The 23857-nt window shown below is 39.0% G+C and overlaps 1 protein-coding gene across 8 annotated transcripts in view; it reads right to left on the bottom strand.

Annotated features, from left to right (window-relative positions):
• KIAA2026 (KIAA2026 ortholog) overlaps positions 1-23857 on the bottom strand; it is a 95115-nt gene that overhangs the window by 33254 nt on the left and 38004 nt on the right. For 5 of the 8 annotated variants that reach the window (XM_027709776.2, XM_027709775.2, XM_039384518.1 and 2 more), the window contains exons 6-9: positions 21773-21888; positions 15295-15482; positions 10370-13132; positions 4198-4299 (exon numbers count right to left, since the gene is read on the bottom strand). In XM_027709776.2, the coding sequence (XP_027565577.1) occupies positions 4229-4299; positions 10370-13132; positions 15295-15482; positions 21773-21888 (3138 nt within the window). In that variant the 3' untranslated portion in view covers positions 4198-4228. Of the gene's footprint in view, positions 1-4197; positions 4300-8928; positions 13133-15294; positions 15483-21772; positions 21889-23857 lie in introns of those variants that run through there. The other 3 variants (XM_039384517.1, XM_027709770.2, XM_027709774.2) reach the window with 3 other exon arrangements.

Below are 23857 nucleotides of genomic sequence, written 5' to 3'. Positions count from 1 at the left end.
AATATACATAATTCCAGCTTATAGCCAGTAAGCACTAGAGATGTAGAACACAATGTCTAACTAATTTTTTTGCAGAACTGGTAAGCTAAAGCTTGAGGCTAATATCTTTAGCAACTCTGTGCTCTGGATCTCTCTACCCTAAGGCAGCATCCTTTCAAAAGACTGTGTAGTGCTACAGTGGAATAGAACTGACATACACATTCATGGTTGAGAAAAAAGTTAATTTCCATAGAGATTATATAATATAGAGAAGTAAAGTGCTTAGAGTTCAAAAAGCTTTACTTGATCCCACGCATTTTTAGTAGTGTCAGCATTAAATGTGTTACCAGATGTTGCAAAAGCTCACAAGAAAGTTAACACTGACGAAGTAGAAATATTAATTTATTTCCAGAACTACACAAGGTCAAATTGTTAAAACTGCTCAGCACCCAGAGCTAGAACTATTACACTTTGACATGAATTTATAGATACTTAAAAGGTATATAAGCCCTATTCTGGTTTTCAGAAAAGTTCTCCCCTTTTTAATCCCAGTGAAAGCAGTATTCTTTCTTAATAGACACAGTTAGACAGTGATCTCAGATTTTAATTGCATTAAAATAAGAGCATGAAATAGAGGTTCACAGAGCACTATATTATATAGGTGGAAACTTCATCACTGAACACCACCCCAAATTTCATTTTTCAAATCTGGCTCTATACCCAATGATGGTACACTGCAGTGTCTGGCTGCTGACCCATTAACTAAACACCAATACAAGACAGGTCAGAATGTGAAAGCAAGAGACCTGCAGTTGCCAAAGCTCCATGTTGCAAGAACTGGCTATTTTACGTATTGTCTGTATTACACTCAGTAACACTGCACTTTACCAAACACAAGTTAAAACCTTCTAGGAAGCCTGTTCCCTTAACGAGAAATGCACAGAAATGTCTCAACAACGACACATGGAGAATGTGGCATAGAGTTTTCAAATTTCAAGGGAAGTTTTTCACATTACATAGTTATATGACCCCAGAATAACAACTACTTACAAAAATTTATATTTATAATTTATCTGGTATGGTCGTTATGTAACAGGGAACGTGTAAAAGTCAAATACCTTCTGCTCCTCTTTTTTTTACCCTCTTTGCAATCAGGCCAAAATCAGATGCCTTGTATTACAACTATAAGTCTGAACAAAGATGATATTTGTGCTTTATTTTCTCCCATCAAAAAAAGCTAATGAAAAAATTCATGGGCATTTTGAGTTTTCCCCCAGGATGGTGACAAAGACAGGTGGCTGATCATAGTTGGAGAATGAAGCTCTGCTTGCTACTGGTCTGCATTAAACTGCTTCCATCAGACTAGCAGATGTACTGTTATGAAAGCTTTTCTGTACATGATGATGTTAGCAACTTTACAGCTATGCATGCAACCCTTATAAAGATGCAATGAACACTTTCAAAATGAGGCCTCTCATGAACATAGCATGTTTTGATCAGATTGCTGTATTATAGTGGTACTAGCAGTTGTATTGTCTTATGTTTGGATTCCTGGTATGGTCTTACTTTCTAATGCAGTTACAAGCCCCAGTGTAGCCTTCAAAGATTCCAGAATATTGGTCAGCCATCCCAGACATTGCACAAAGGTAAAATGCAGCAAGTCCTGACGAATTCAATCCTTCTGGCATCCTGAACCATATAGCAAACACCGAGCCATGAGCCAGAAGTGTATATTTCACATATGTCAGAGAGCTATGAAAAAAGAATGTACCAAGAACTTTCCACAGGAAGCACTTATTTTATTTTAGAGTCTCACCAGTCTAGTGTAACAGGAATGGCATTTGCAGCTGGTTAGTAGATAGTCCAGTGACATTCACCTCAGCAATCTCCTTCAGCCTAACTCCTGCTGTAGCTGGGGACGTATGTATATTATCTTGGCTTAAGCACTGTATTAGTATTAGCCATACTGCTTGTCATTTTTCAGTAAAATATAACATTGCCAGACTATTTTGATTCATGTTTATGTCTAATATTGGTAAAATATCAATTACTTTGTTGGTGTACATCTCTGTGTTCATGTGACATAAGAGTACACTTTCTTGCTTTTAAAAATCAAACACGAGTTGAGTTCAAATCAATATAAGACAGAGTGATGGCCTAATATAAATACTGTGGTCTTTCAATACTAATTCTGTAAGGTCTTTCCAGCTCTGCTAACTTTCATTTCTGGATGTGAGAAACAGATGGTTCTGCTGCATGTTTGCCATGTTCTCTGCTTACACAGCTGCCTTCCTTCCTCCTGGTTCTTTTTTTAATTTACATTACCATCCACTGCATTCTTGTAGCTATTAGGGAAAAGATCTGACTCATTTTTGTTGAAAAGCATCTTCTAAGAAAAAGGTCTAATCTTCCAAGTTCTATCAATTTGTCCTTTCCCACTTACCTTGACAGAAGGAATTGATTTTTATTTCTGCACACCATCACATACACCCCAACCATCTCATTGCTCCTGACACTCTGGAGCAAAACAGCTGCCCTTTTTAGATACCATTCAGCGCTGGATTTGCTTGTGCAGTTGTTTTCAGGAGGAATTTTAGGATTGTCATCTGGTAAACATATTCAGAAAAAACCTGGAACTGCTTCAGGATTTGCATAAAAACAACAAAATCGTATAGTAAGTGATATAGTAATATAATATTCCCTGACCATTAATCACCTGTCGAGGAATCCTTGCAAAGATTAGAAGGTATTAGATGCCTGCCTATTACTCCTATTTTAATATCTCCAGAAAACCCTTCCTGAACATTTTTGGTATTGACCCAGATTTAATAAGCCTGTCTTTCTTACATTTTTAAGTCTTGGAATATGCAGCCCATATAATGTACATTTCTTAGATTTTGGCCTCACCAACAGGAAGGACAACAATGATATTTCAGTCAACTCCTCACTCAAAACTTCTCCTGTTTAGCAGGATTCTGTTTAGCTGTTTAGCTTCTCCTACAACCTCTTAAACCGGAGAAGCAATTTTATGCTTTTATGTCATTTTTTCTTCTGCTCTGCTTCTCTGAATTACTGCTCACCTTTCTCCAGTACCTGATTCTTTGGCTGCAAAATCTGCTCTTTCATGTCACAGACAAACTCAGGCTGAGTTCACAAAATTCTCCTGGAATTACTTTTAGATGATGTGTGTACATACTGGGGAAAACTAATTCATATTTGTTTATTTCTTGTTCTTTCCACTAAGCATTCTCTGCTGGCCACTATAGTGAGACAAATGCCCAGTTTAAGGTGCAGCTCATACAATGACTGGACTGCTGTAATGAAATGCATCGCTGGCATTTCATGTGCCAAAGAAACTCACTTTCAAATATGGGCTGGTTTATAACAAAAGATTATGCTTTTGCATCAATTTCTTAGGCCATGGAAGGAGTAAAATACTTCCAGACAGGCCTCTCCCACTTTTTGTTTTTCTGAGATCACTTTGCAGAAAAGCACTCTAGAGGCAAGAACAATATTTTGAAGGCATAGCATGTAGATGAACCATATATTACTGGCCAGACAAGCCTCAAACTATTATATTTTTAGTATTTGTGTGTTGCTAATATGAATTGACAAGGGTTTTTATAAATAGATGTAAGCAATTCCTTCTTCTCAGTAATTGATTATAATAGTAAAAATACCTGCTTTTTATACTGTGTAAATCAAATCCATCATAATTCCACTCTTTCGTTATTACACGGAAGACGCCCTGTGGCTACATAGTAATACCTTGTCACTAATCCCTCTTTGGTGTTTTATTTCACAGCTGTGTGTGATTAAAAAAAAGAGTGAAGAACAATTCTACAAATAACAGTACATTATCTGGACGGATCTCAACGTATATGCTGGTACCAGGTGCTGATGACCTATTGCCAGCCAAAGTAGTCTGATCTTATGCTTGTGTATTTAATAGATGGAATCAATATGAATAATTAAAGAAGAGTATTGTCTTCTTTTTATACATCAATATTGACAAGCAAAGTTCTAAAGACTGAAGACAATCACAAAAATCACAGTTGTTTCTTTACTATCTGGCTTTCCCATGCTATTTAATTTCTATAAATGCTATCTGTCAATGCCCCTCACATTCTTGAAAACAATTTAATTTTCTAAATAATTTTTTCTTCTTTTTAAAAAGCAAAAATAGGGGAAAATAAAGCAGTAATCTAGTTGTCTAACCTTTAGTAATGGATGGGATGCTGGAAGGAGTTCAGGGGACCAAGGATTCTATTCCCAGTTCCTCCATGTTGCTATGAGAACTCAGTACTTCATTGCCTTCATCTGCAAAAGGTGGAAAATCATATTTATGCATATTTTAATAGACCTTCTGTGTAACAAACATAATTTCAAGAAATACTATAAGTAATTAATTACATTTCCTTTACACTGCTTGTAAAGCAGTATGTATGGTATGTAACCATTTTCATTTAACATGTGTAGTTCAGCTGAGATTGTAGTAAAAGATACTGTAAGAACTTTCTGAAGAACTTCTGGAATAATCACATATGAAACAACAAAGTGTCCTGGTTACCAAGTTTACGCCAGACATCCAGGTCTATTGACCAAACAATTCCATATTTTGAGAAATTAAGAAAATACATGTCTATCAAGATCTTAAAGTTTGTTTTTATGCCACTGTGGTTTCAAGGAAAATATATTAAAATAACAATGTTCTGTATCACATTTATAAAGTGGCCTCTTCAACAACTAAAAAATCTTTATCTGGATGTCAATGTGTATAAAATGACCATGCATCTAATATACAGACCTAACCTTGCATTCTATGCATAAAAATAATGAGAATTAAAAAACCATCATCAAAATAATTTTGCTTGTCCTTTTACATTTTCAAGAGAACTAAACCAAACAAAAACAGGAACTGGGAGAGTGTCAGACTTGCACTGGTTTCAATAGCCTGGTTTAAAGACCACGTCTTTACAGCCATGATATTCTGCAAGTGGTATAGTTTTATAAGGATGAAATGAATTTGATACTGATGTGTATTTGGTTTAAAATTAATATTTCTATGAAAAAGTTAGTATAAGGCTAAATAATAGTCAGAAACCAACCCGCAAACATTGAAATAATTATGAGACACATAAACACACCGCTGAATAGATTCAGTGCTTTTAGAACATGCGCTCTTCTGATCCCACAAGGACACAGTAAAACTGAAAAAGGCACACACAACAATGACAGCAACTAATTACTTCCATATAGGAAATAACTGAATTCACTATTTCTCTTTATTCTAGAGAAGAGACAACCAACATGGCAAAGGTCTACATAGGCCACATGGAAAAATGACTAAACAGCAAAGGCTTATTGCATCTTACAATATAAATATTATTTGCATCAAATGAAACTAGCAGGTGCCAGGTTCTGAAACCAAAAAGGAAATTTATTTACAAATTCTTTACCACTGGGTGCTGTGGATGGTAACAGTTTGTTTACATGCTTTCAAAAATTCTAGAAAGGATTGGTCCATTTCATCAAGAGAAATACACTGAAAGCTATTAAACTGAAGAAAAACACAGTTGCATGAGGAAGACTCTGGCTCACAGATTAGTGGATACTAGAAGATTATTCGGGGCTGTTATTGTGCTCTTTTGGAATGCTACTGTTGACTGCCTCAAGAGACGTGATGGACCTAAAGTCTGATGCGGCATTACTAATCCTACTTTGAGTCAGTTAACTCTCTTCAGGTGCAGCTTACAGACAACAGGCTACATGAGTTTGAGTCCCTTTGAGCACCTCTGGCTGTTCTTTTTAAAGGAAAGAGTTTCATCATAACAAACATTTGTGCTTTAATAAAAATGATTAATTAATTTAAAACCATTTTGGGCAACTGAAACTCTGCACTACCACAAAATAGAAGGAAAACCAACTATGAAACTAACTCTGTGGTAAGGCTATGGATGCCCTTCAAATGCTAGCTTTTAGTAATTTTCTGACCTACTCCCATGAGACAAATTATTGCCTCTTCACTTATCAGGAGAATTTTTGCTTTCCTTTTCACATTGTACCCTTTGCTATGTCACACAGTGAATCAGCATGGGTTTGAATGACTTCACAGTAACACACTTGGTTTGAACAGATACTTTTATAACAAATAATACACGCGAAATTTAACTGTTCCTAGTGTGGCAGGGGCAGAATCCCTAGGAGAAAATGGCAGTTCACAGATGTGGGTTTGAACAGTGAAGCAAAATAAGTGTAATTTTCTACTCAGAGCAAACCAAAATTACTGTGCAGAACATGTTAATTTAGGTAAATATAAAGGATATAATTCAAAATATTCAAAGTAATTTATAAATCCAAAGTTTTGTATATAATATTGTGTATGAATAGCTGTAAATAATATCAGAAGGGATCTAAAAGTAAGGCATTTTACAAGCACTGAAAAGTTGAACACCTTTTGTTAAAAGGCTGATTTATATATCTGTTTTTATGTGTAACTAAATGTCTTTTAAAATTCAAGTAAAGATGCAGGTAGTTCTGCTTTTTCATTGTGTCTGTGAATATAATCCACTTGTTCACAGTTCTTTTTGTGCTATAAGTAGCACGATACATTTGGTAGAGAGTAAAAGGTACATAGCAAAGTGTCAATGTTTATTTACTTGCATTTGAAAGAAAACCTTAACTCTGCCTGACATCTATATTATTGGAGAACAGTGTTGGGAATAGGAATTTTATTCGCAAAAATTACTAAAATTCGGTTTTACATAATGAATGATGCAAGCCCATTACATAGCAGTCTCAAGTCCTTCTCCAATAGGACTTGGAATCTGAACACATGTCTAGTAGAGAATAAAAGTCCATGAAACTCTAATTAAACTGACTCAAACTTTTCATGTTGTAAAGTACATGTCTTCCAAATTATACAATATTTATAAAAATCATAGAATATTATCATATTAATTCAGAAAATTTCTTGGAAATCATTCAGGCAAGTTACTTGAGTCCTGAGTTTTTCAGTTCAGCTTTTCTAACTTCTCTCTTTATTAGAATCAATTATAGCATAAATCTTTCTACTACATCAGCACGCAGAAAAATGTCATGCAAGATTTTTTTCTCTCATCAAGAATATCTGCAACGGCAGAACCTAGTCTTGAGCTTTTCAAACAGCATAGATATTCACTCTACAACAAACCTAAATGAACAAAAAAAAAAAGGAAAAAACAGCCATTGCAAGAAAATAGAAAAATCCAAGAAAGTGAGTCCCATGGTTCCACCAGTGAAATGGAAATAAAATGAGCTTCTGGTATATATGGTTTTAGAGTATGTAAAATGTCCATGAAGAAACTGCCACTCTCTGCCATCTTCCTCTGTTGGAAAAGTCACTGCAGCATTCAACTGTAATGTGCAGTCAGATTTAAAAATTCTTAATACTGTGAACTCTGATGGACAGACATACTTACTGCTAGGTGTTTTCAAAATCCATTACAAAATGCCTTTAATGAGAAGTAGCAAAGGTGTAGCAGGTAGCTTTTCCTAAAATTTAAACAAACCTTCTCTAATCCCAAAACTGACAGCTTCCATCTGTCCCAGCCCTGAGATAAGATGGAAAGATGCAATTTCCCAATGCAATTTTTTAAGTTAGTGCAAAAGGAAAGGTCCCTATGGAAGGCACAAGCCTTTCTTCCCCCCACTTTCCCAAAACTCTAGCAAACTAGCTACCAGGCTACTTTTCAGAACAATACAAAGGGCAGCCGACACAGAGCGAGTAAGCTGTGGTCCTATTCGTCAACTCAATATCCAAACTGCCAAACTAGTATAGCAAAAGGGGAAGGGAAGTGGAAAATTCAAAAGGATGAAGAGCAAAGGCTGAAGCTTCATCTTGTTGAAACTCAGTCTAAGAATTCTGCTATATACAGATATGTTAAGCTTTTATCCCCTTTGAAGTCATAGCTATTAGAAAGGCAATTATCATTTTTAAATTCTTCTGAAATCTTCCCTTCTAGTTTCTAAAAAATACCAAACAAACTCTACAAAAAATCAACACATACAAAGATAGCAATTCTAAAATCATCATCTTCCATAAAATAAGATGGGCACCCTTTCTTTATATGCAAAATCTCAAAAGATACCTAAAACCTTATCTCCACGAGCACTGCAGCAGGCAGCTGTGAACTCAGCAGATCTGCAGAAAGTAACCCAAAAGTTTTATCACATCAAAAGCTGAAACTAAGTCAACAAATACTGAATACACTGCATAAAAAAGGAAGGTTTCTGTAACATATTATTATCCCCAAAGCACTAATAAAGCTTCCATTAATATTATGTGATGCTTTAGTGCTATCCTTCAAGATAGACCAATTATAAGCTAAAGAAAAACATACAGATCTAGAAAGTATGACTGGTGAAAAAAAATGGGTCATTTGTTATGGCTAGATAGAAGACTAACAAGTGATCTTGTTACAGTCATCAGACATATGGAAATGCATATAAGGCTGTAAAAAAGAGAGTAACAAACTGTTCAACAGATCTATGAGCTTTAAGACAAAACATGTTAGTCCTTAACAGTAACCAGTGTGACTTAGACTGGTGTCTGAAAAGCCACTTGTAGCCTTACCACATCACTGGAGTTATTTAGGCAATATAACCAAACATTTATTAAGAACGGATGAAGTATGGCTTATCCAGCCCTGCATCACGAGGATCAACAAGAAGGCCTTCCTTCCAACTCCTGCTAAATCATGTGAAATGTAAAAGCAGAGAAAAGCAAAAGAGGTTAAATAATTTCATTCTACCACACACCAAAAGAAAGATGTGTGTATACGCACACACACACATATATATACACATATATATACATATACATATATATATATATGTATGTATGTATGCATGTATTCTGCCACAGTGTAACAGATACACGTATTTTTAACTATTGCCAACACAAAGCAGTAAAGCAACTTGATTTATTATATGCAGATTCTTCTGCAGTTGCTAAACAGTACACTGGTCCAAAGTTACTAAAATATTTAAAAAACTATACACTATGTAAACCAAACATAAATAAGACAGCATAGTTCTTTGTACATATTGTTTAGTATGGACTGTTAGGAATTCAAGAATATGTACAATTCTACTCTATAGATTGCATTTTTACAATGCATAAATATTTTCCTTAAAGAAACAGATCAAAAATAAATTTGACAAATAAAAGAAGACATATACTGTCAAAAACACACTGGCAAACAGTCCATAATGTAAGATGGAACATGTGCAAAAGGTGAGATTTCTCCAAACTGTTTAATGAACTCATTGGTCGTTTCTGACCTTTTTACTAAAGAACTCTCTGAAAACTTCCGACAAACTAAAATTTTTCTTCCTCTTAATCCCCACAGGTGAACAGGAAAGAACTGCAACCTTAAGTACTGTTGAGTAAATCAACTGGTTGTAAGAAATTATCCAATAGTTACAACTTCCAAAGTCTGAGGAATGCCCCAAAATTTCAAAGTGGCTCATTTGCAGTAAATTCAGAATGCAGCTTTGTCAGGTTTATCAAGGCAAGATGACTGAGATGCAGGGAAGACAGTGGTAGGATTTCTGCTTGTGGACACAACAACAGGAGGCAGCAATGAAGACAGAGGAGAAACTTTTGGTGCTGGAGTATTTAGAGCATTCAAAATGGCTCCCTCTGGACTGACCAACAGTTTTTTGATAGAAGTGTCTAAGTGAAACACTGAAGTGTTGTTTGGCAAATGAGAATTCGGAGGATGAACGGCAGAAACAACAGAAGATGTAGCTACAACATTAATAGGAGATTTTGTCACTGAAGACACAGACAGTGTTACCCCGGACAGTGGAGTACATGAGCTAGCTGGAGTACTAAATATCTGGGGCGTTGCATGTACGATGGGTAAAGCATCTGCGGCACCAAAAGAGTTCATAATTTTCGTGGAGCTTTTCAAAGGATGTTTTGATATTTGACAACCCAATGAATTACTTGGTGCTAAGATGATTTTTGAGGTTATTGGATTAACAATTGGTACACCTTGAGCCTCTTGACCATGGTTAACAGTGAAAGGAGTCTGTTTCGTATTACGGGAGAGAAGAAGAACGTGGCTGCCAGCTCCAAGGCCTTGCAGTGGAACAACAAAACGAGTACCGTTAATCATTATCTGAGTTCCAGGTGCCAAAGGCATACAGGTGTTAATGACTATTTTCTGTTGAATGCAAGATTCATTCAACTGACCTCCTCCGGTTTTGCTTGTTAGAGCTGGTGAAGCTGAAGACATCTGAGCAGTAGAAGCACAAGTGTAATCATGACTTTTTTTCTCTGTACTGAGAGGCACCTGCTGGCATTGTAGGGTAGAGGAACTGGGAAAGCTAACGACTTTACCTGTATTTGGTGACGGAGAGGGCAACACACTCTGAGGTTTGTGAATACCTGTGTGACTTGACATACCAGCTGAAGTTCCTGATGACTGAAACTGAGGCAGCGTGGGCAACTGGTTTTTTGATACTAGAAGAGGAGCTGGAACTGTTGCTAACTGAGGAACTGTATGTAACACCTTTTGGGGGGTGGCTGCAGATCCAGGCAAGCTAATGAATGGAAATTGCAAAGCAGATGCTAAGTTTTGAGGAGATACTGTTGGTTGTGTGGTTGAAATCAGCACAGATGAAGCAAGATGTCCTGTTTTCACAGTTGATATACCCATATTTCCAATATTTGATGTACAAAGTCGATTACCCAGAACTGGCCTTATTCTTGAGGGATCATTGCCACCAGTCAAGACAGTGGACTGTGTCCTAGAAGTAGTCCCACTTGGTGCTACTGAAACAGATTCTACACAGGCATGTGCCATTGTTACTGTAAAGGCATTTTCAGCTTTTGTTGCAACACATACAGATTCATTAGCTGACACAGCAAAAGCTGGAGCAGGAACCACAGTACTGCTACTTGTCAAAGACAGCGCCAAGCCAATGCTTTTTTTGTCTTCTCCTTTAGAAATGGTAGAATGCAATACATTAACTGGTGGGGCCTCCTGTGCATTGCCTTTAGTATTTACAATGGTCTGACCTATATTTAGTCCAATTTTTACATCTTTTACTTGAGCAATAGTTGGTGATGAATTTATTCTTATTGGTGCTCCTATCGTAGATGGGATCAAAACCAAATGTGGTTGCTCTGTAGCATTAAGAAAGGTTTTGGTTAGGGAAGAAGGAAGGTTCTGTCTCAATGACTCTGCAACTAGATTGGTGGTTGATGGGCCACTGGCAATTTGTGTGTTAACAAAAACCAGTTTCTGAGCATTAACAGCAGTGGATGCTGGAGAGGGTATAATACTGACTCCTGATGCTCCAGAGGGAGATAAAATTGGTGAATTTGTAACTAATGTAAATTTCTGGACTGGAGTACCACTGACTAAATCCCCACTTGTTGCTGAATTAGACTCAGAGTGTATAACAGAATTTTTTTTGGTTTTAGTATCCCCTTGATGCTGTACAGAAGAATTTGGAGTTACGACAGTGTTATTTTGTCCAGTGCTAGTCACACTAACAGGACTGTTTGGAGTTGTGGACATCACATTGCTAGCTAATGAAATGGAAGATAAAGGAGAGGACACACAGCAGGAGTTCTCTATTACTTGACCTGAAGTGTGCCCAACAGGAGGCTGCTGTAGTGTGAATTTGATATTTTTCTCCATTGCCTGGGTAAAATCAGCTGGGAAAGCTGGAATGTTAACAGAAGAAGCTGTTGAGGGGGCAAATCCAGAAACAGATGATTGTCCAATATGTGGGAAACCAGATGTAGCTGTTGCTAGAGATGGAAGAGTAGAGTATGATAATGCTGTGGTTTTTGGTACAAGAAAGGCCTGAAGTTGAGAAGTGTAAGTGAAAACTGAACTAGAAGATAAACTACTAGGTGAAATTTGGTCTGAGTTTGTTTGCACTTTAACAATGCCTGTGTTTCCGCCTCGTGTTGTGACCAGAATAGATTGTGATTCTCTTACACATACAGTCTTCAACTCTTGCCTAGTTTCACAGGAGTCAGTTGGCTGCTGCGATGCAGGACTATGACAGGCAGAATCAGTGTTCGCAGACCCACTTAATGCTGTTGCTGGTATCAAGGACTGGCTAGCTGTGGAAGGAGTAGATGAAGTCAAAGACACAGGGAATGTAGCAGTCAAAACTGTAGTCTTGATTTTGTCAGTTTCAGTTTGGTTCACCTTAATTTTTGATGATAGTAAGTTACCTGCTGAAGTTACATCAGGCAATGATAGTGTATTGTTCATGGGACCGGACACTTGTGACGAGGGGGTAATATTCTTGCTAAAAATTGTAGTAGGTGACTGAGTGGTAGTATTTGCAGAGTCTGTCACCAGAACAGGTGTTAAAGAAACACTGATATTTGACACTTTTGGTAAAGATGTACAGCGCAGCTCAGATGATTTTTGTTGTAGTGGCTGAACGTCCTTGGACACAATTTTTCCTTCCTGCTGCTGAAGAAGAAAATTCTTAGGTAAAATAAGAACTTGTTGCATGACTTTTTCTCCAGTTTTAGGGTCAGTCACAGTTTGCATTTGAATTTTCACTGAGTTATTATGAAGGTCTATTGGTACACAATGGCCATTCGGCATTTTGTATACCATTTGTAAGGGAGTCTTTGAACTGGCCTGGCAGGGCAATGCTGGTTTGATCACTGATGATTCCGAAGGTGGTAAAACTGACTTTTCAGAAGTCGATACATTTATGCCTGGGGGAGGCGACGGTTGATTTGTTAAGGTCACTTTGTTCCCAGTATTCTTGGCAAGCAAGGCCTGGATGGGTTTGGTCCCTTTCAGAAAGTTTGATACTGATGTTGTAGGATCTGTCAAGGAAAAAAACTCTAAACTTGATCCTTCAAACTGTTTTAGCTCAGTTAAACAACTATCCGGCTGCAGGCTACTTTCTGAACTCTGGACTACAGTCTCAACAGTGCTCAGCTTAGCTTTCTTCCTTGGTGAGAGCTCATTAGTGCTTTGATCCAGACAACTATTTTGCTTGAACTGTCGTTTAATGCATTTGGGCAGTGTCTTCTGGATTTCTTTAGAAGCTGTTTCTTTTTTCAGAATTCTGTTTTTTCCTGCAGGTAAATTCATCTCTAATAGTTTCATTTCATCTGCAAGGATATTAAAACAGAAACTGCATTTTACATGTTTGAAACCAAAACAATTTTATAGTGTCTACCTAAAGGCAATATTTGCAAGAGCATATGGAAGGAAATGTCTGCGTCTTTAGGGGAATCTGGTCAAGGATCTTTTTCAATGAAAAAAGGGGGTAATAAGGAAAGGAGGAAGTAATAAACAAAAACAGTTCAGGAACTGAAACCTGATCGGCAATGGGAGACAGTGAGGAAAACCAAACCTGGTCATTCACATGAATTGTTAATGGCATGTGAGAATATAAGAATGTTTATTCCAGCAAGGTTATTTTGAAGGGAAAAAGGGAGAAGCCAGGAAAAAAAGATATACAGAGACACAGATCTAACAAAATAAAAATGCAGACAATGACAAGAAACAGCCTCGCCAATCACACCGATTGATGGGCTATCAAGAAACTGCATATGCCCCTTGCAGGAAGATCAACCTGGACTTTGCACCTGATATGATTATAAACCAGGGGAGATCTTGGAGACTGGGCTGGGAGGGGTGAGGAAATTGGTAGAGCTATACAAATCCATGAAGGGATGTGCAGAGGAAGGGGGAGCTGCAAGGATGGCTGCAAGAGGTCACAGCCTGTCTGCCTGGTGCAATCTGCTGCGGGGTGAATGTCTGTATCCTCCTCAAATCCAGTGCATGTGGGGGTAGTGTGTGTGTATTCACTACTAAACTTCAAGCCAGACTAGCAAGTAAGCAGGAGGGCTTGGGGTCTGGGCTGGTAGAACAGGTGGACTTGTGAGGGTAGGGTGCCTGTGGGACAAAGATGTGAATGCCCAGTTTCATACTGAGCATCAAGCTAGACCAGACAATGAGCAGGGGATGCATGAAGTGGATAAGATGGCTGAGGATGCAGGCAGGGGTGCCCAGCAGACAGAGGGGCCATGTATTGAGGTTTTGGCAGTGTGGGGCAGCAGGGAGGCCTCTATGAGGACAGAGGCCAGGAGTTGCCCTGTGCCAGACACAGCTGGCTCCAAAACAGATCCACTGCAGGACATGGTCAAGCCTGTCTGCCGAGCTGGTGATGTCCTGTGAAAAATGCTTTGCAGAAGGGTGTGACAGAGCACAGTAAGGACAAAATGTAGGCAAAACAACCCTGTATACACCAAGGTCAGTGAAGGAGGGGAAAGAAGCGCTTCAGACACTGGAATGGATTCCCCTGCAACCCATGATCAAGCAGGTTGACCGGCTCCCATGAAGGACCATGCTGGAACAGGTATGTACACGGCAGGCTGGGGAGGATGTCATTCTACAGCAGGTGAATATGGCTTGAAAGAAGATGCAGCCCATAAAGAGCCTACACTGGAGTAGGGTCCTAACAGGAACTGTGGCTTATGGGGGACCTACACAGGTACAGTCTTATCCTGAAAGACTCTAGTCTGTGTAGAGGACCCACACTGGAGCAGTTTGTGAAGGACTGTATCCCATAGGAGGGACTCCACACTGGAGCAGAGGGGAGGAAGGAACAGCAGAGACTAACTCTTATGAACTGACCTCAATCCCCAGCCCCAATTCCTCCTGTACCACTTGACAGGGGAGGAGTTGGAAGAATTGGGAAGGAAGATGAGTCTTCGAAGAAGGTGGAAATGGGAAAGGGGGGGGCAGGTTTAGCTTTTGTATTTGGTTTTCACCATCCTACTCTATTTTTAATTGGCAATAAATGAAATTAAATCTCCCCAAGTGAGTCTGTTTTGCCTGTGACAGTAACTGGTCAGTGATCCCCCCTGTCTGTATCTTGACCCTTGAGCGTTTCTACACTGTTTTCTCTCCCTGTCCCATTAAGGAAGAGGGGTGACAGACGGGCTGGGTGGGCATATGGCAGCCAGCCAAGGTCAACCCACCATAAAAGTAAATACCACACAAGTCTACTATGTTATCATAGAAATAGTTAAGCACAAAAAGAAATGGCAAACACTTGAATAAAGCAGAATTTTCATCTTGGTCATGTCTGCCCTCTTCAAGTCTACATACGACAGATGCAGACCACAAGCTCTTTTGGTATTATCACAGTAGTAGTTAAGGTAAAAAGCAGGACACAAGCTCACATGGAAAAATTAAGTTCCCAAATCACCTTGATTCAGCTCCTGAATCAAGTTCAAGCTCCTGAATTCCAGTAAATGCTTACCATTGTCTGAGTGATCTTTTTTGGGAACTTCTATATGTTCTGCAGACTCTGATGATTTACCGCATACTACTGCAAAAGATTCTTTGCCAGAATCAACTTCACTTTCATCATTACTCCACAATTCTCTGGTAAATTTATCATGGTCTGGATGTCTTTTAAAGTCATCATAGTCCTTCTTCAATCTAGACCTTGAAAATAACAAAACTAACTTTACTAAAAAACCACACTGTTTTAAACATTATTTTTATTTCTATTTGCTGCCATACAAAAAGTTGGTATAGATTTAATTGCCTGTGCCCCTCAAAAAATTTCATTGTAGCTCTGTCTGCAAGTCTCTGAAACCTGGAAAATCTGAAGTGACAGTAAGGTCCTTTCCTTTGCCAAACTGAATTCTATGTCATTAAGTTATCTAACAATAAGCAAAAACACTGAGTCAAATATGATCATCACTATTTTATTGCATCCATCTTCGGTTTCTTCCTTGGCTTTGCATTGTGACAGAAATACCTATACGGACTTGAGTATTAACTGTAACAAGCCTACTCCTTTCTCTGACAGCAACCCCAGCTAGAGAAGTAACTAAATCTTGTTTTTCTTAAATGCATCATGCTGTTGGCCCAGCTATGGGACTGTAATGTAACTTTCTCCTTAGAGAACATTTTCTTATCTCTGTGCCATTAGAACAGCTGTTACTACCACTTCCACAGATTCACGCTCCACTAAAGAATAGGTACATGACAGAAATACATAGCTACTTTACTCATTTGAACACCATTCAGAAACATATCCACTTACCTTGATAGCGCTAAACTGTTACGTTTCCATTGTCCCTTCTTCTAAACCATTGTTTAGATAGGATCTAGTGGCTATTTTAGTGTACAAATACAATGAACTTCAGGATTCAGCTGGTGATTACCAACAAAATACCCAGGAGGATTATTTAGCAAATGAATAAATAAATTATAGCAATTAGCACCTTGTGTGGAATAGAATCTAGACTCTATTCTGGACCTAACCCTTATGACAGTATGAATAAGATCTTAAATTTACCCATTCTTTTGCATTAAAATAACAGTTGCTTGCACTAAGTGCAGCAATGGCCAGCGACTCTCTAAGAGGTGGAGAGGGACGAGCCAAGTATGTCATAGCTCACAGGGCAAGAGCATCGCCAGCCAGCACACCTGTCCCTGAATGAGGAAGCAGGGAAGGCCTAGGGGTAATTGGGTTCAACTAAGAGCCCAGACGAACAGCAAGTTCCTGGTGCTGAGGCAGGTCTGAGGTCAGGCTGGGTAATCAATTTAAAGGTTCAGATTAGGACCAGGTCCAGTGACAGCTACCAGGGTCAGGACCCAGTTGAATGATTTCTGGGCAGTTCTACAGTGATGATGCTGGTAGGTCAGTCTGCGAGTCAGTCTAGATCAGCAAGACCCATGGCCAGGCACAGTAACTGACGTAGTTGAGCTGGAAACTGGCATAGAAACTGGCAGAGATTGAAGGCTGCAGAATGACCTGAAATGGGGATCCTGGGCCCATGGACAGGTGGTGTGGATGGAGGGCCACGTGGGGCTGCTAAGGGTCAGTGAGACCTAACTGTTTACTCACAGCTTTGGCACTCTCACTGAGAAAAGACAACACTGAAGCCTGTATGAAGATGCAGTGTGGACAATACTTCAACTCTGTCATTAGGGTTTTGAGCTTGGAGTCTAGGTGTGGAAGAACTATAGAAGGACACCAGGGAACCACTACTGTATTAAAACTTCTGGATGGAATTCCCTTTTTTCTTTTGAGGAACTTCTGTGGGGTCAGTGAACCGCTGTAATCAGTGGGCACAAGTAACTTTTAGTTTTAAACCTTGCTGCTATTCAAACACCATTCAACATTATTCTCTGTCATAATTTTGAAAAGACCAGAGGACCTTTCAGAAGGGAAAGAAAACAATTTTGACCATAAAGTGTGCTCCTACTAGTTAAAGACAATAAAAAAGGAAGGAAGGAAAACTCCAGACCCTTATTCCATAGTGCGGTATAAGGAGGAAGGAACTCTGCCCAGCCTTCCACAACTCAGAACTGTGTTCAGTTCAGAACTGTTGTTCAGTTAGCAGACATTAGTAGTTCACTGAGATACCCTATAGACACAGCAACGACAGCGAGACTTGTGGTACTGATGTTTACACCACCATAAGCAAATTTTACTCAATTGCTTTTTTCCTTTTACATGATACCTTTCTTCATCACTGTCACTGGTGCTATAGGGTTGCCTAGAAGCTGCATGATGAACCAGATCAAGACACTGACCTAGAATCCTCCACCCATCTTTCTTTCCTCCGCATGATTTAGAAACATTGTTTTTCAGATGGAGCTGTTCCCTGGTATACTATGTGTATGTCCAAACAGTTATGTCATGGAAATACTCAGCATCGTAGAATAAACTAGGGTTACAGCCTAAAACATAAATACTAAGAAATATTAATTGAATTAATTAATCCCAGAAGTTATCTTGCACTCTAAGTGCATGGTTCTCTAGCTATCAGTACACATACTTGTAAGGTCTCAACCATCCAGTTCCAGACTAAAATTTACTCCTATCAGTCATAGCTCATATACAGCACTGGAACACACTATAAATGACAGTTCTGTATTCTATAGCCACATCAACACAGCATGGGCAACAAACAGGAGGACATAGAAGCCACTGTGCTGCTGGAAAGCTATGGTCTTGTTGCCTTACTGAAACTTGGGACATGACTGGAGTGAGACTATCAATGGCTACAGGCTGTTCAGAAGAGACAGGGGAGGAAGGAGAGACAGAGGGGCTGCTCTCTACTTCAGGAGGTGGTTTGAGTGTGAAGAGCTGTCTCTGAAAAACAGCCACCAGCAGGTTGAAAGCCTGTGTGTAAGAATCAGAGATCAAGGCAACAAAGGGAACCTTGTGGTTGGTTTTTATTACAGGCCCCTGACTAAGGGTTGCCTATTGACAAAGCTCTCCTGCTCCAGCTACAGGAGGCATCGTGCCCGCAGGCTCTTGTGACAGCAGCCCTGCCAGAGAGGATGTGATACTGGACATGATGGGCACCAAATAAATGAGCTAATCTGCGACATCAAGACCTGGGCTGTAGAGATCATGCATCAGTGGAATTTGCAGTCCTGAGGGATATGAGTCAGGTAAAGTTAGGCCCCTGAACTTATGGAAAGCAAAGTTCCAGCTCTTCAAGGAGATAGCCAACGGGATCACTTAGGAAACTGCCCTTGCCCTCAGGGATAAGGAAGCACATCAGAGCTGGCATATCTTTAAGGAAGTCTTTCTTAGAGCACACGAGCTGGCAATACCCATGGGCAAGAAATCAGGTACGGAAGGCAAGAGATCAGCATGGGTGAGTTGGGAACTGGTGGTCAGACTGAAGGGCAAGAAGGAAATGCACAGGCAGAGGAAACAGGAACAGGTACTCTGGGAAGAGTATAGAGATGAAGCTTGGTTCTTAAGGAATGGGTGAGGAAGGCCAAGACAAATCTGGAACTTAACATGACAAGGGACGTAAAGAATAACGGGAAGGGCTTCTACAGATATGTTAACCAGAAAAGGAAGGGCAAAGGAGGTGTACCCCCTCCGATAAACAAGGCTGAAAAACTGCAGCATTGAGAAGGCTGAGGTACTCAACAACTTTTTGCCTCAGTCTTCAATGGCCGACTCTCTTCCCTCACCTCCTGAGTGGATGGACAGCAGAAAGGGGACTGAGGGAGCAAAGTCCCTTCCACTGTAAGCAAAGATCAGATTGATGACCACTTGAAGAATCTGAATGTACAGAAGTCTGTTGGACCCAATGAGATGCACCCCAGAGTCCTGAGAGAACTGGCTGATGTAGTTGCTGAGACACTCTCCAAGATACTTGAAAAGCCATGGCAATTAGTTGAAGTCCCAGGTGACTGGAAAAGGGGAAACATTGTACCCATCTTTAAAAAGGTTGAAAAGAGGATTCGGGGAACTACTGACCTGTCAACCTCTCCTCTGTGCCTGGAATCATCATTGCACAGACCCTACTAGAAGCTCTGCTAAGGCGTTTTAAGGACAGGGAGGTAATCTGGGACAACCAGCACAGCTTCACCAGGGGCAAGTCCTGCTTGACCAACCGAGTGGCTTTCCACAACGGAATGACTACAGCAGCGGATAAGAGAAGGGCTATAGATGTCATTCATATGGAATTCTGTAAAGCCCTTGACATGTTCCCCCGCAACATCCTTCTCTGTAAACTGGAGAGAGAGGTTTGAGGAGTGGATTGTTAGGTGGATAAGAAAGTGGTTGGACAGTGGCATCCAGAGGGTAGGGGTCAATGGCTCAGAGTCCCGATGAACATCAGTGACCAGTGGTGTTTCTCATGGGTCCATACTGGGCTATTTAAATCTTCATTAATTAAACAGATGAAGGGATTGAGTGCGCCCTCAGTAAATTTGCAGAAGACACCATGCTGAAGGGTGTGATTGCCACACCTCAAGGACAGGATGCCATCCAGAGGGACATGGACAAGCTTGAGAAGTGGGTCCATGGGAATCTCATGAGATTTAAAAATACTAAGTGCAAACTGCTGCACCTGGGTTGGGGTAACCCCCAGTATCAATATAGGCTGGGGGGAAAAGGGACTGAGAGCAGTCCTGAGGAGAAGGACTTGAGGGTGCTAGTAGATGAGAGGCTGGACATTATCCAGCAATGTGCACTTGAAGCACAGAAAGACAATTGTATCCTGGGCTGCATTAAAAGCAGCATGGCCAGCAGGTCTAGGGAGGTGATTCTGTCCCTCTGCTCTGCTCTGGTGAGACCCCACCTGGAGCACTGTATCCAGTTCCAGGTCCTCAGCACAGGAAGGACATCGACCTGTTGGACCAGGTCCAGAGGAGACCACCATGATGATTAGAGGATTAGAGCACCTCTCTTATGAGGAAAGACTACGAGGATTGGGATTGTTCAGCCTGGAAAAGGCTTTGGGGTGACCTAACTGCAGCCTTCCAGGACCTGAGGGAAGCCTACAAGAAAGATGGAGAGAGACTTTTTACAAGAGCATGTAGTGACAGGGAATAGTTTCAAACTGAAAAAGAGTAGGCATAGATGGGATATTAGGAAGAAATTCTGTAGTGCGATGCTCATGAGGCACTGGAGCAGGTTGCCCAAAGAAGCTGTGGATACCCCATCCCTGGAAGTGTTCAAGACCAGGTTGGATGGGGCTGTGAGCTCCCCCATGGCAGGGGCGTATGAACTAGATGATTTTTAAGGTCCCTTGCAACCCAAACCATTCTATGATTCTGTGATTCACTAAACAAGAACTAATACTGGGCATCAAACCATTCCACACCAGAATTTACAAAAAAGATAAAACTGGAAACCCCGTGTACTGGAAAATTAAACCCTTCCTAATAGTAATACTATCTGCCTTATTTCCAGAAGGAATCTAAATTGCAAAAAAACAGGGAGAAATGAACAGCCAAGGAAAATGAACAGAAATGTGAATAGAAACAAATAGAAAAAACCCAGAACTTGTACTTGGGTCAATTGTTTAAAGCAAAATGCTCAACAATATCCTAAATTTCCAAATAAGAATTTTAGTTCATCCGTGATATCCATTAAATGAGCTACTAAGGAACCAAAATCTTAGTATTTCTATCTGTTTACTGTCTTTAGTGTTATGTTATTGTGGTTTTTTAAGTATAATACCTTTTACACTCTTCAGTATTAGTTTTGTACCACATAGCTGTAAGTTTACACTCAACATTTAAGCAGCTGCCTAACTTCTGCTCTCCTTTGTCACAGAGTTCAAGCTTTTAATCATTATTTGTTCTTTAACTGTCTATGTGGCAAAAATAAGGTCTGACTATAGCAACAGCTATATGGCTGACAAACAAGAACAGCACCAAGCCTGAAGACAATACCTAATCTCTCCATGATTTATAATCAGGATAGCATCTTCACTGTTACTACTTGCCCTTACTAGATTTAAATCTGCCACTCTGACATGCCTCATTCCAGACGCATTTCTAATTTACAGGGTTACCAAGACCTCAAAACAATGCTTCAAGAATTGCTCTGTGGAGAATTCATTAACAGCCAATTTGGGTAAGTTTAGGAAGCACTCAGAGTATTCTAAGAAGCCCTAGTATAGTTTTATAGAGAAAGGTTTTCAGTCTCTCTTAACCAAATAAGCAGCAGTACAAATCCTAGCTGTATTGTGATAGACTATTTACAGGCATGCTTAGGGTTTCTAGAACATTTTGGACGAAAAGCCATTAGAGGGTAAACTCAACTTTATTTAAAGATGATAGGTCTGGAATATAAAATACTTCTTCCAATTAAAGTACTACCAGTGCCTCATGCCTCTCCTCAAAGTATTTTCAATTAACTTATTTGAGAGAAGCCAATTCATTGATTAGTTTAAAAGGTGAATTTTGTTCCATGTTTCATCTCATGCACCACTGTTAAAAAAAAAGCAGCTAATTACCTGTTTCTTTGAAATGCTTTAATTAGCTTTGGTTCCCATGGTAACAGTTCATTAAGCAGTCGTAACAACGTACCATGCAATTCCTTTACTGCTTGCTTCCGGTGGTACCATCTTCCCTGAAAACATAAATTCCATTTATTTATCATTGCGTTAGACCTGAATCTTGCTAGATTTTATTAGTACTACAATAATCCTGGTACACTAATACAGTATATGAGGAAAATAACTGGAAGAAAATAGCAAGAAGTTTCAGAGTTACATCTACACTTAAGCTATGTAAGACATTAATACTTTAACTTTTTTTCTTAAACTAGAGAGATATAATGTCCCAGTTAAAAAAGCAATACTGCAAGTATGCTAATTTTTTATAGCTCAAACTTAAAACTGAAGCAGGATCCTGCAAACACACTATGTGTTTAAAATTACTTAAATGAGTAACTAGCATAGGTAGTAATTCATTCAGGTCAGGGAAATCAACCACATTTTAACTTTTCACAATCAGAGATAAAATCTCTACAGAAAGTCTTACCATAATCTCATTTAAGAGAAGTGGTATAAATTCTATCATTTTATTTGGAAAAAAAAAAAAAACACAAAACCTGTAATTTTCAGGGATAAAACATCCACAGTTTTTGCATTACATTTTATTTAAAGTTCTAGATAAAGGGATTTTTTAAAAGAAAAGTTTTGCAAATTGATCTTTTATGAAGCAACAGACTATGCAGCAAAGACCAGTTTTCCCATGTAAAATCTTTAAGCTTTTAATTTAAATGTATAATTAAGAATGGTGTTATTTTCAAAATCAATATATGTAATCTTATAATCTTTCACAAAAAATCAATGTTTTCTTAAATCAGGAAAGTCTGAACGAGGATTAAAGACTGGGAAATGACAACCATGGCAGCCATGGTGCTGCAGAGCTCACCCCTTAACACTCATAGATATCCCTAGTAAATATTTCTTCCCAAAACTTTATTCTGTAGCTCATTAGCTAAAAGACTGAACAGTGCATATATATGTAACTGCTATAAAAGAGAAGTGGTGTACTCTAGTACTTCTCCCACTCTACTAACTCTGTGTGCTTTATGTAAATGAGGATTTTAGCTCTTGACTTGTCAGAGAGGATGTAAGACAATAAAGAGACTATGGTTCTGCAAGTAAAAGAAGCAAGACTTGGGGACTTATTTCATATACATATTTAGCTTTTCATAGCTCTTATATCCTTTACAGCTTCCTGTGGTCTAGCACACAAAGAAGTGTAAGGCAGGAAAACCTGGATAAAGCTTGACATAGCTGCCTTTCAGTAGTCTACAAGAATGATCTTCCTAAGGACTTTTTACACATTTCAGCAGATCCCTCCAATGTACAGCAAGATCAGCTTGTTTGAAGACCAGATATCTATTTTTTATAAGCAATCATTTACACGTTACGTAACAAAACAAATAGTTACTCCTTCATTCTTAAATTAAAATTATAAAAGCAAAGATTTTAAGTAGGATATTATATTACATTACCACGTAATGATCACTGTTGAACACACAGACAAGCCAGCAAACTGTATTTTAATTTCCTTCACTTATGGCCAGCCACATTTGCACATGTAACACACTGCAGCATAAAACCTGTCACTAGCCACTGCAACAGAAAACAGCCCTGTGCTCACTGTAGCCTACTGGGGCATCTGATATCATCTCCTAATGTCAGTAATCAACAGAATTAATTGTTAACATACGAATGTTATGTGCACAGATTTTTCTTGTAAGAGATACAAAACATTTCATAGACAGTTTTAAAAGGATGAATTTATATACTACAGAGTACTAGTGGATTGTCTCAAAACAAAAATCAAATAGCAAAAATAAACAATACCACTAATATTATGATATAGAAATTCTGTACATGCAGTTGATATAGCAAAGAAGGGGATATGTGAAAATGTAGCATTAAAAAAGATATGAAAAATCACTACAAAGTAAAAACGTGAAATTATTAATTTCTAAGACTAACTGGTCTTTAATTAAGCCAAGATTGCGGCTTACATAGAAAAAAAAGAGTATTTATGAGACATAAATATCAGCAGACTGA

This window comes from Pipra filicauda, unplaced genomic scaffold (assembly GCF_003945595.2).
Source record: "Pipra filicauda isolate LSUMZ 115617 unplaced genomic scaffold, ASM394559v2 scaffold35_size7292922_pilon, whole genome shotgun sequence".
Classification (NCBI taxonomy): domain Eukaryota; kingdom Metazoa; phylum Chordata; class Aves; order Passeriformes; family Pipridae; genus Pipra; species Pipra filicauda.
Note: the sequence above shows the minus strand (reverse complement) of the source record. Positions and strands in the feature narration are given on the sequence as shown.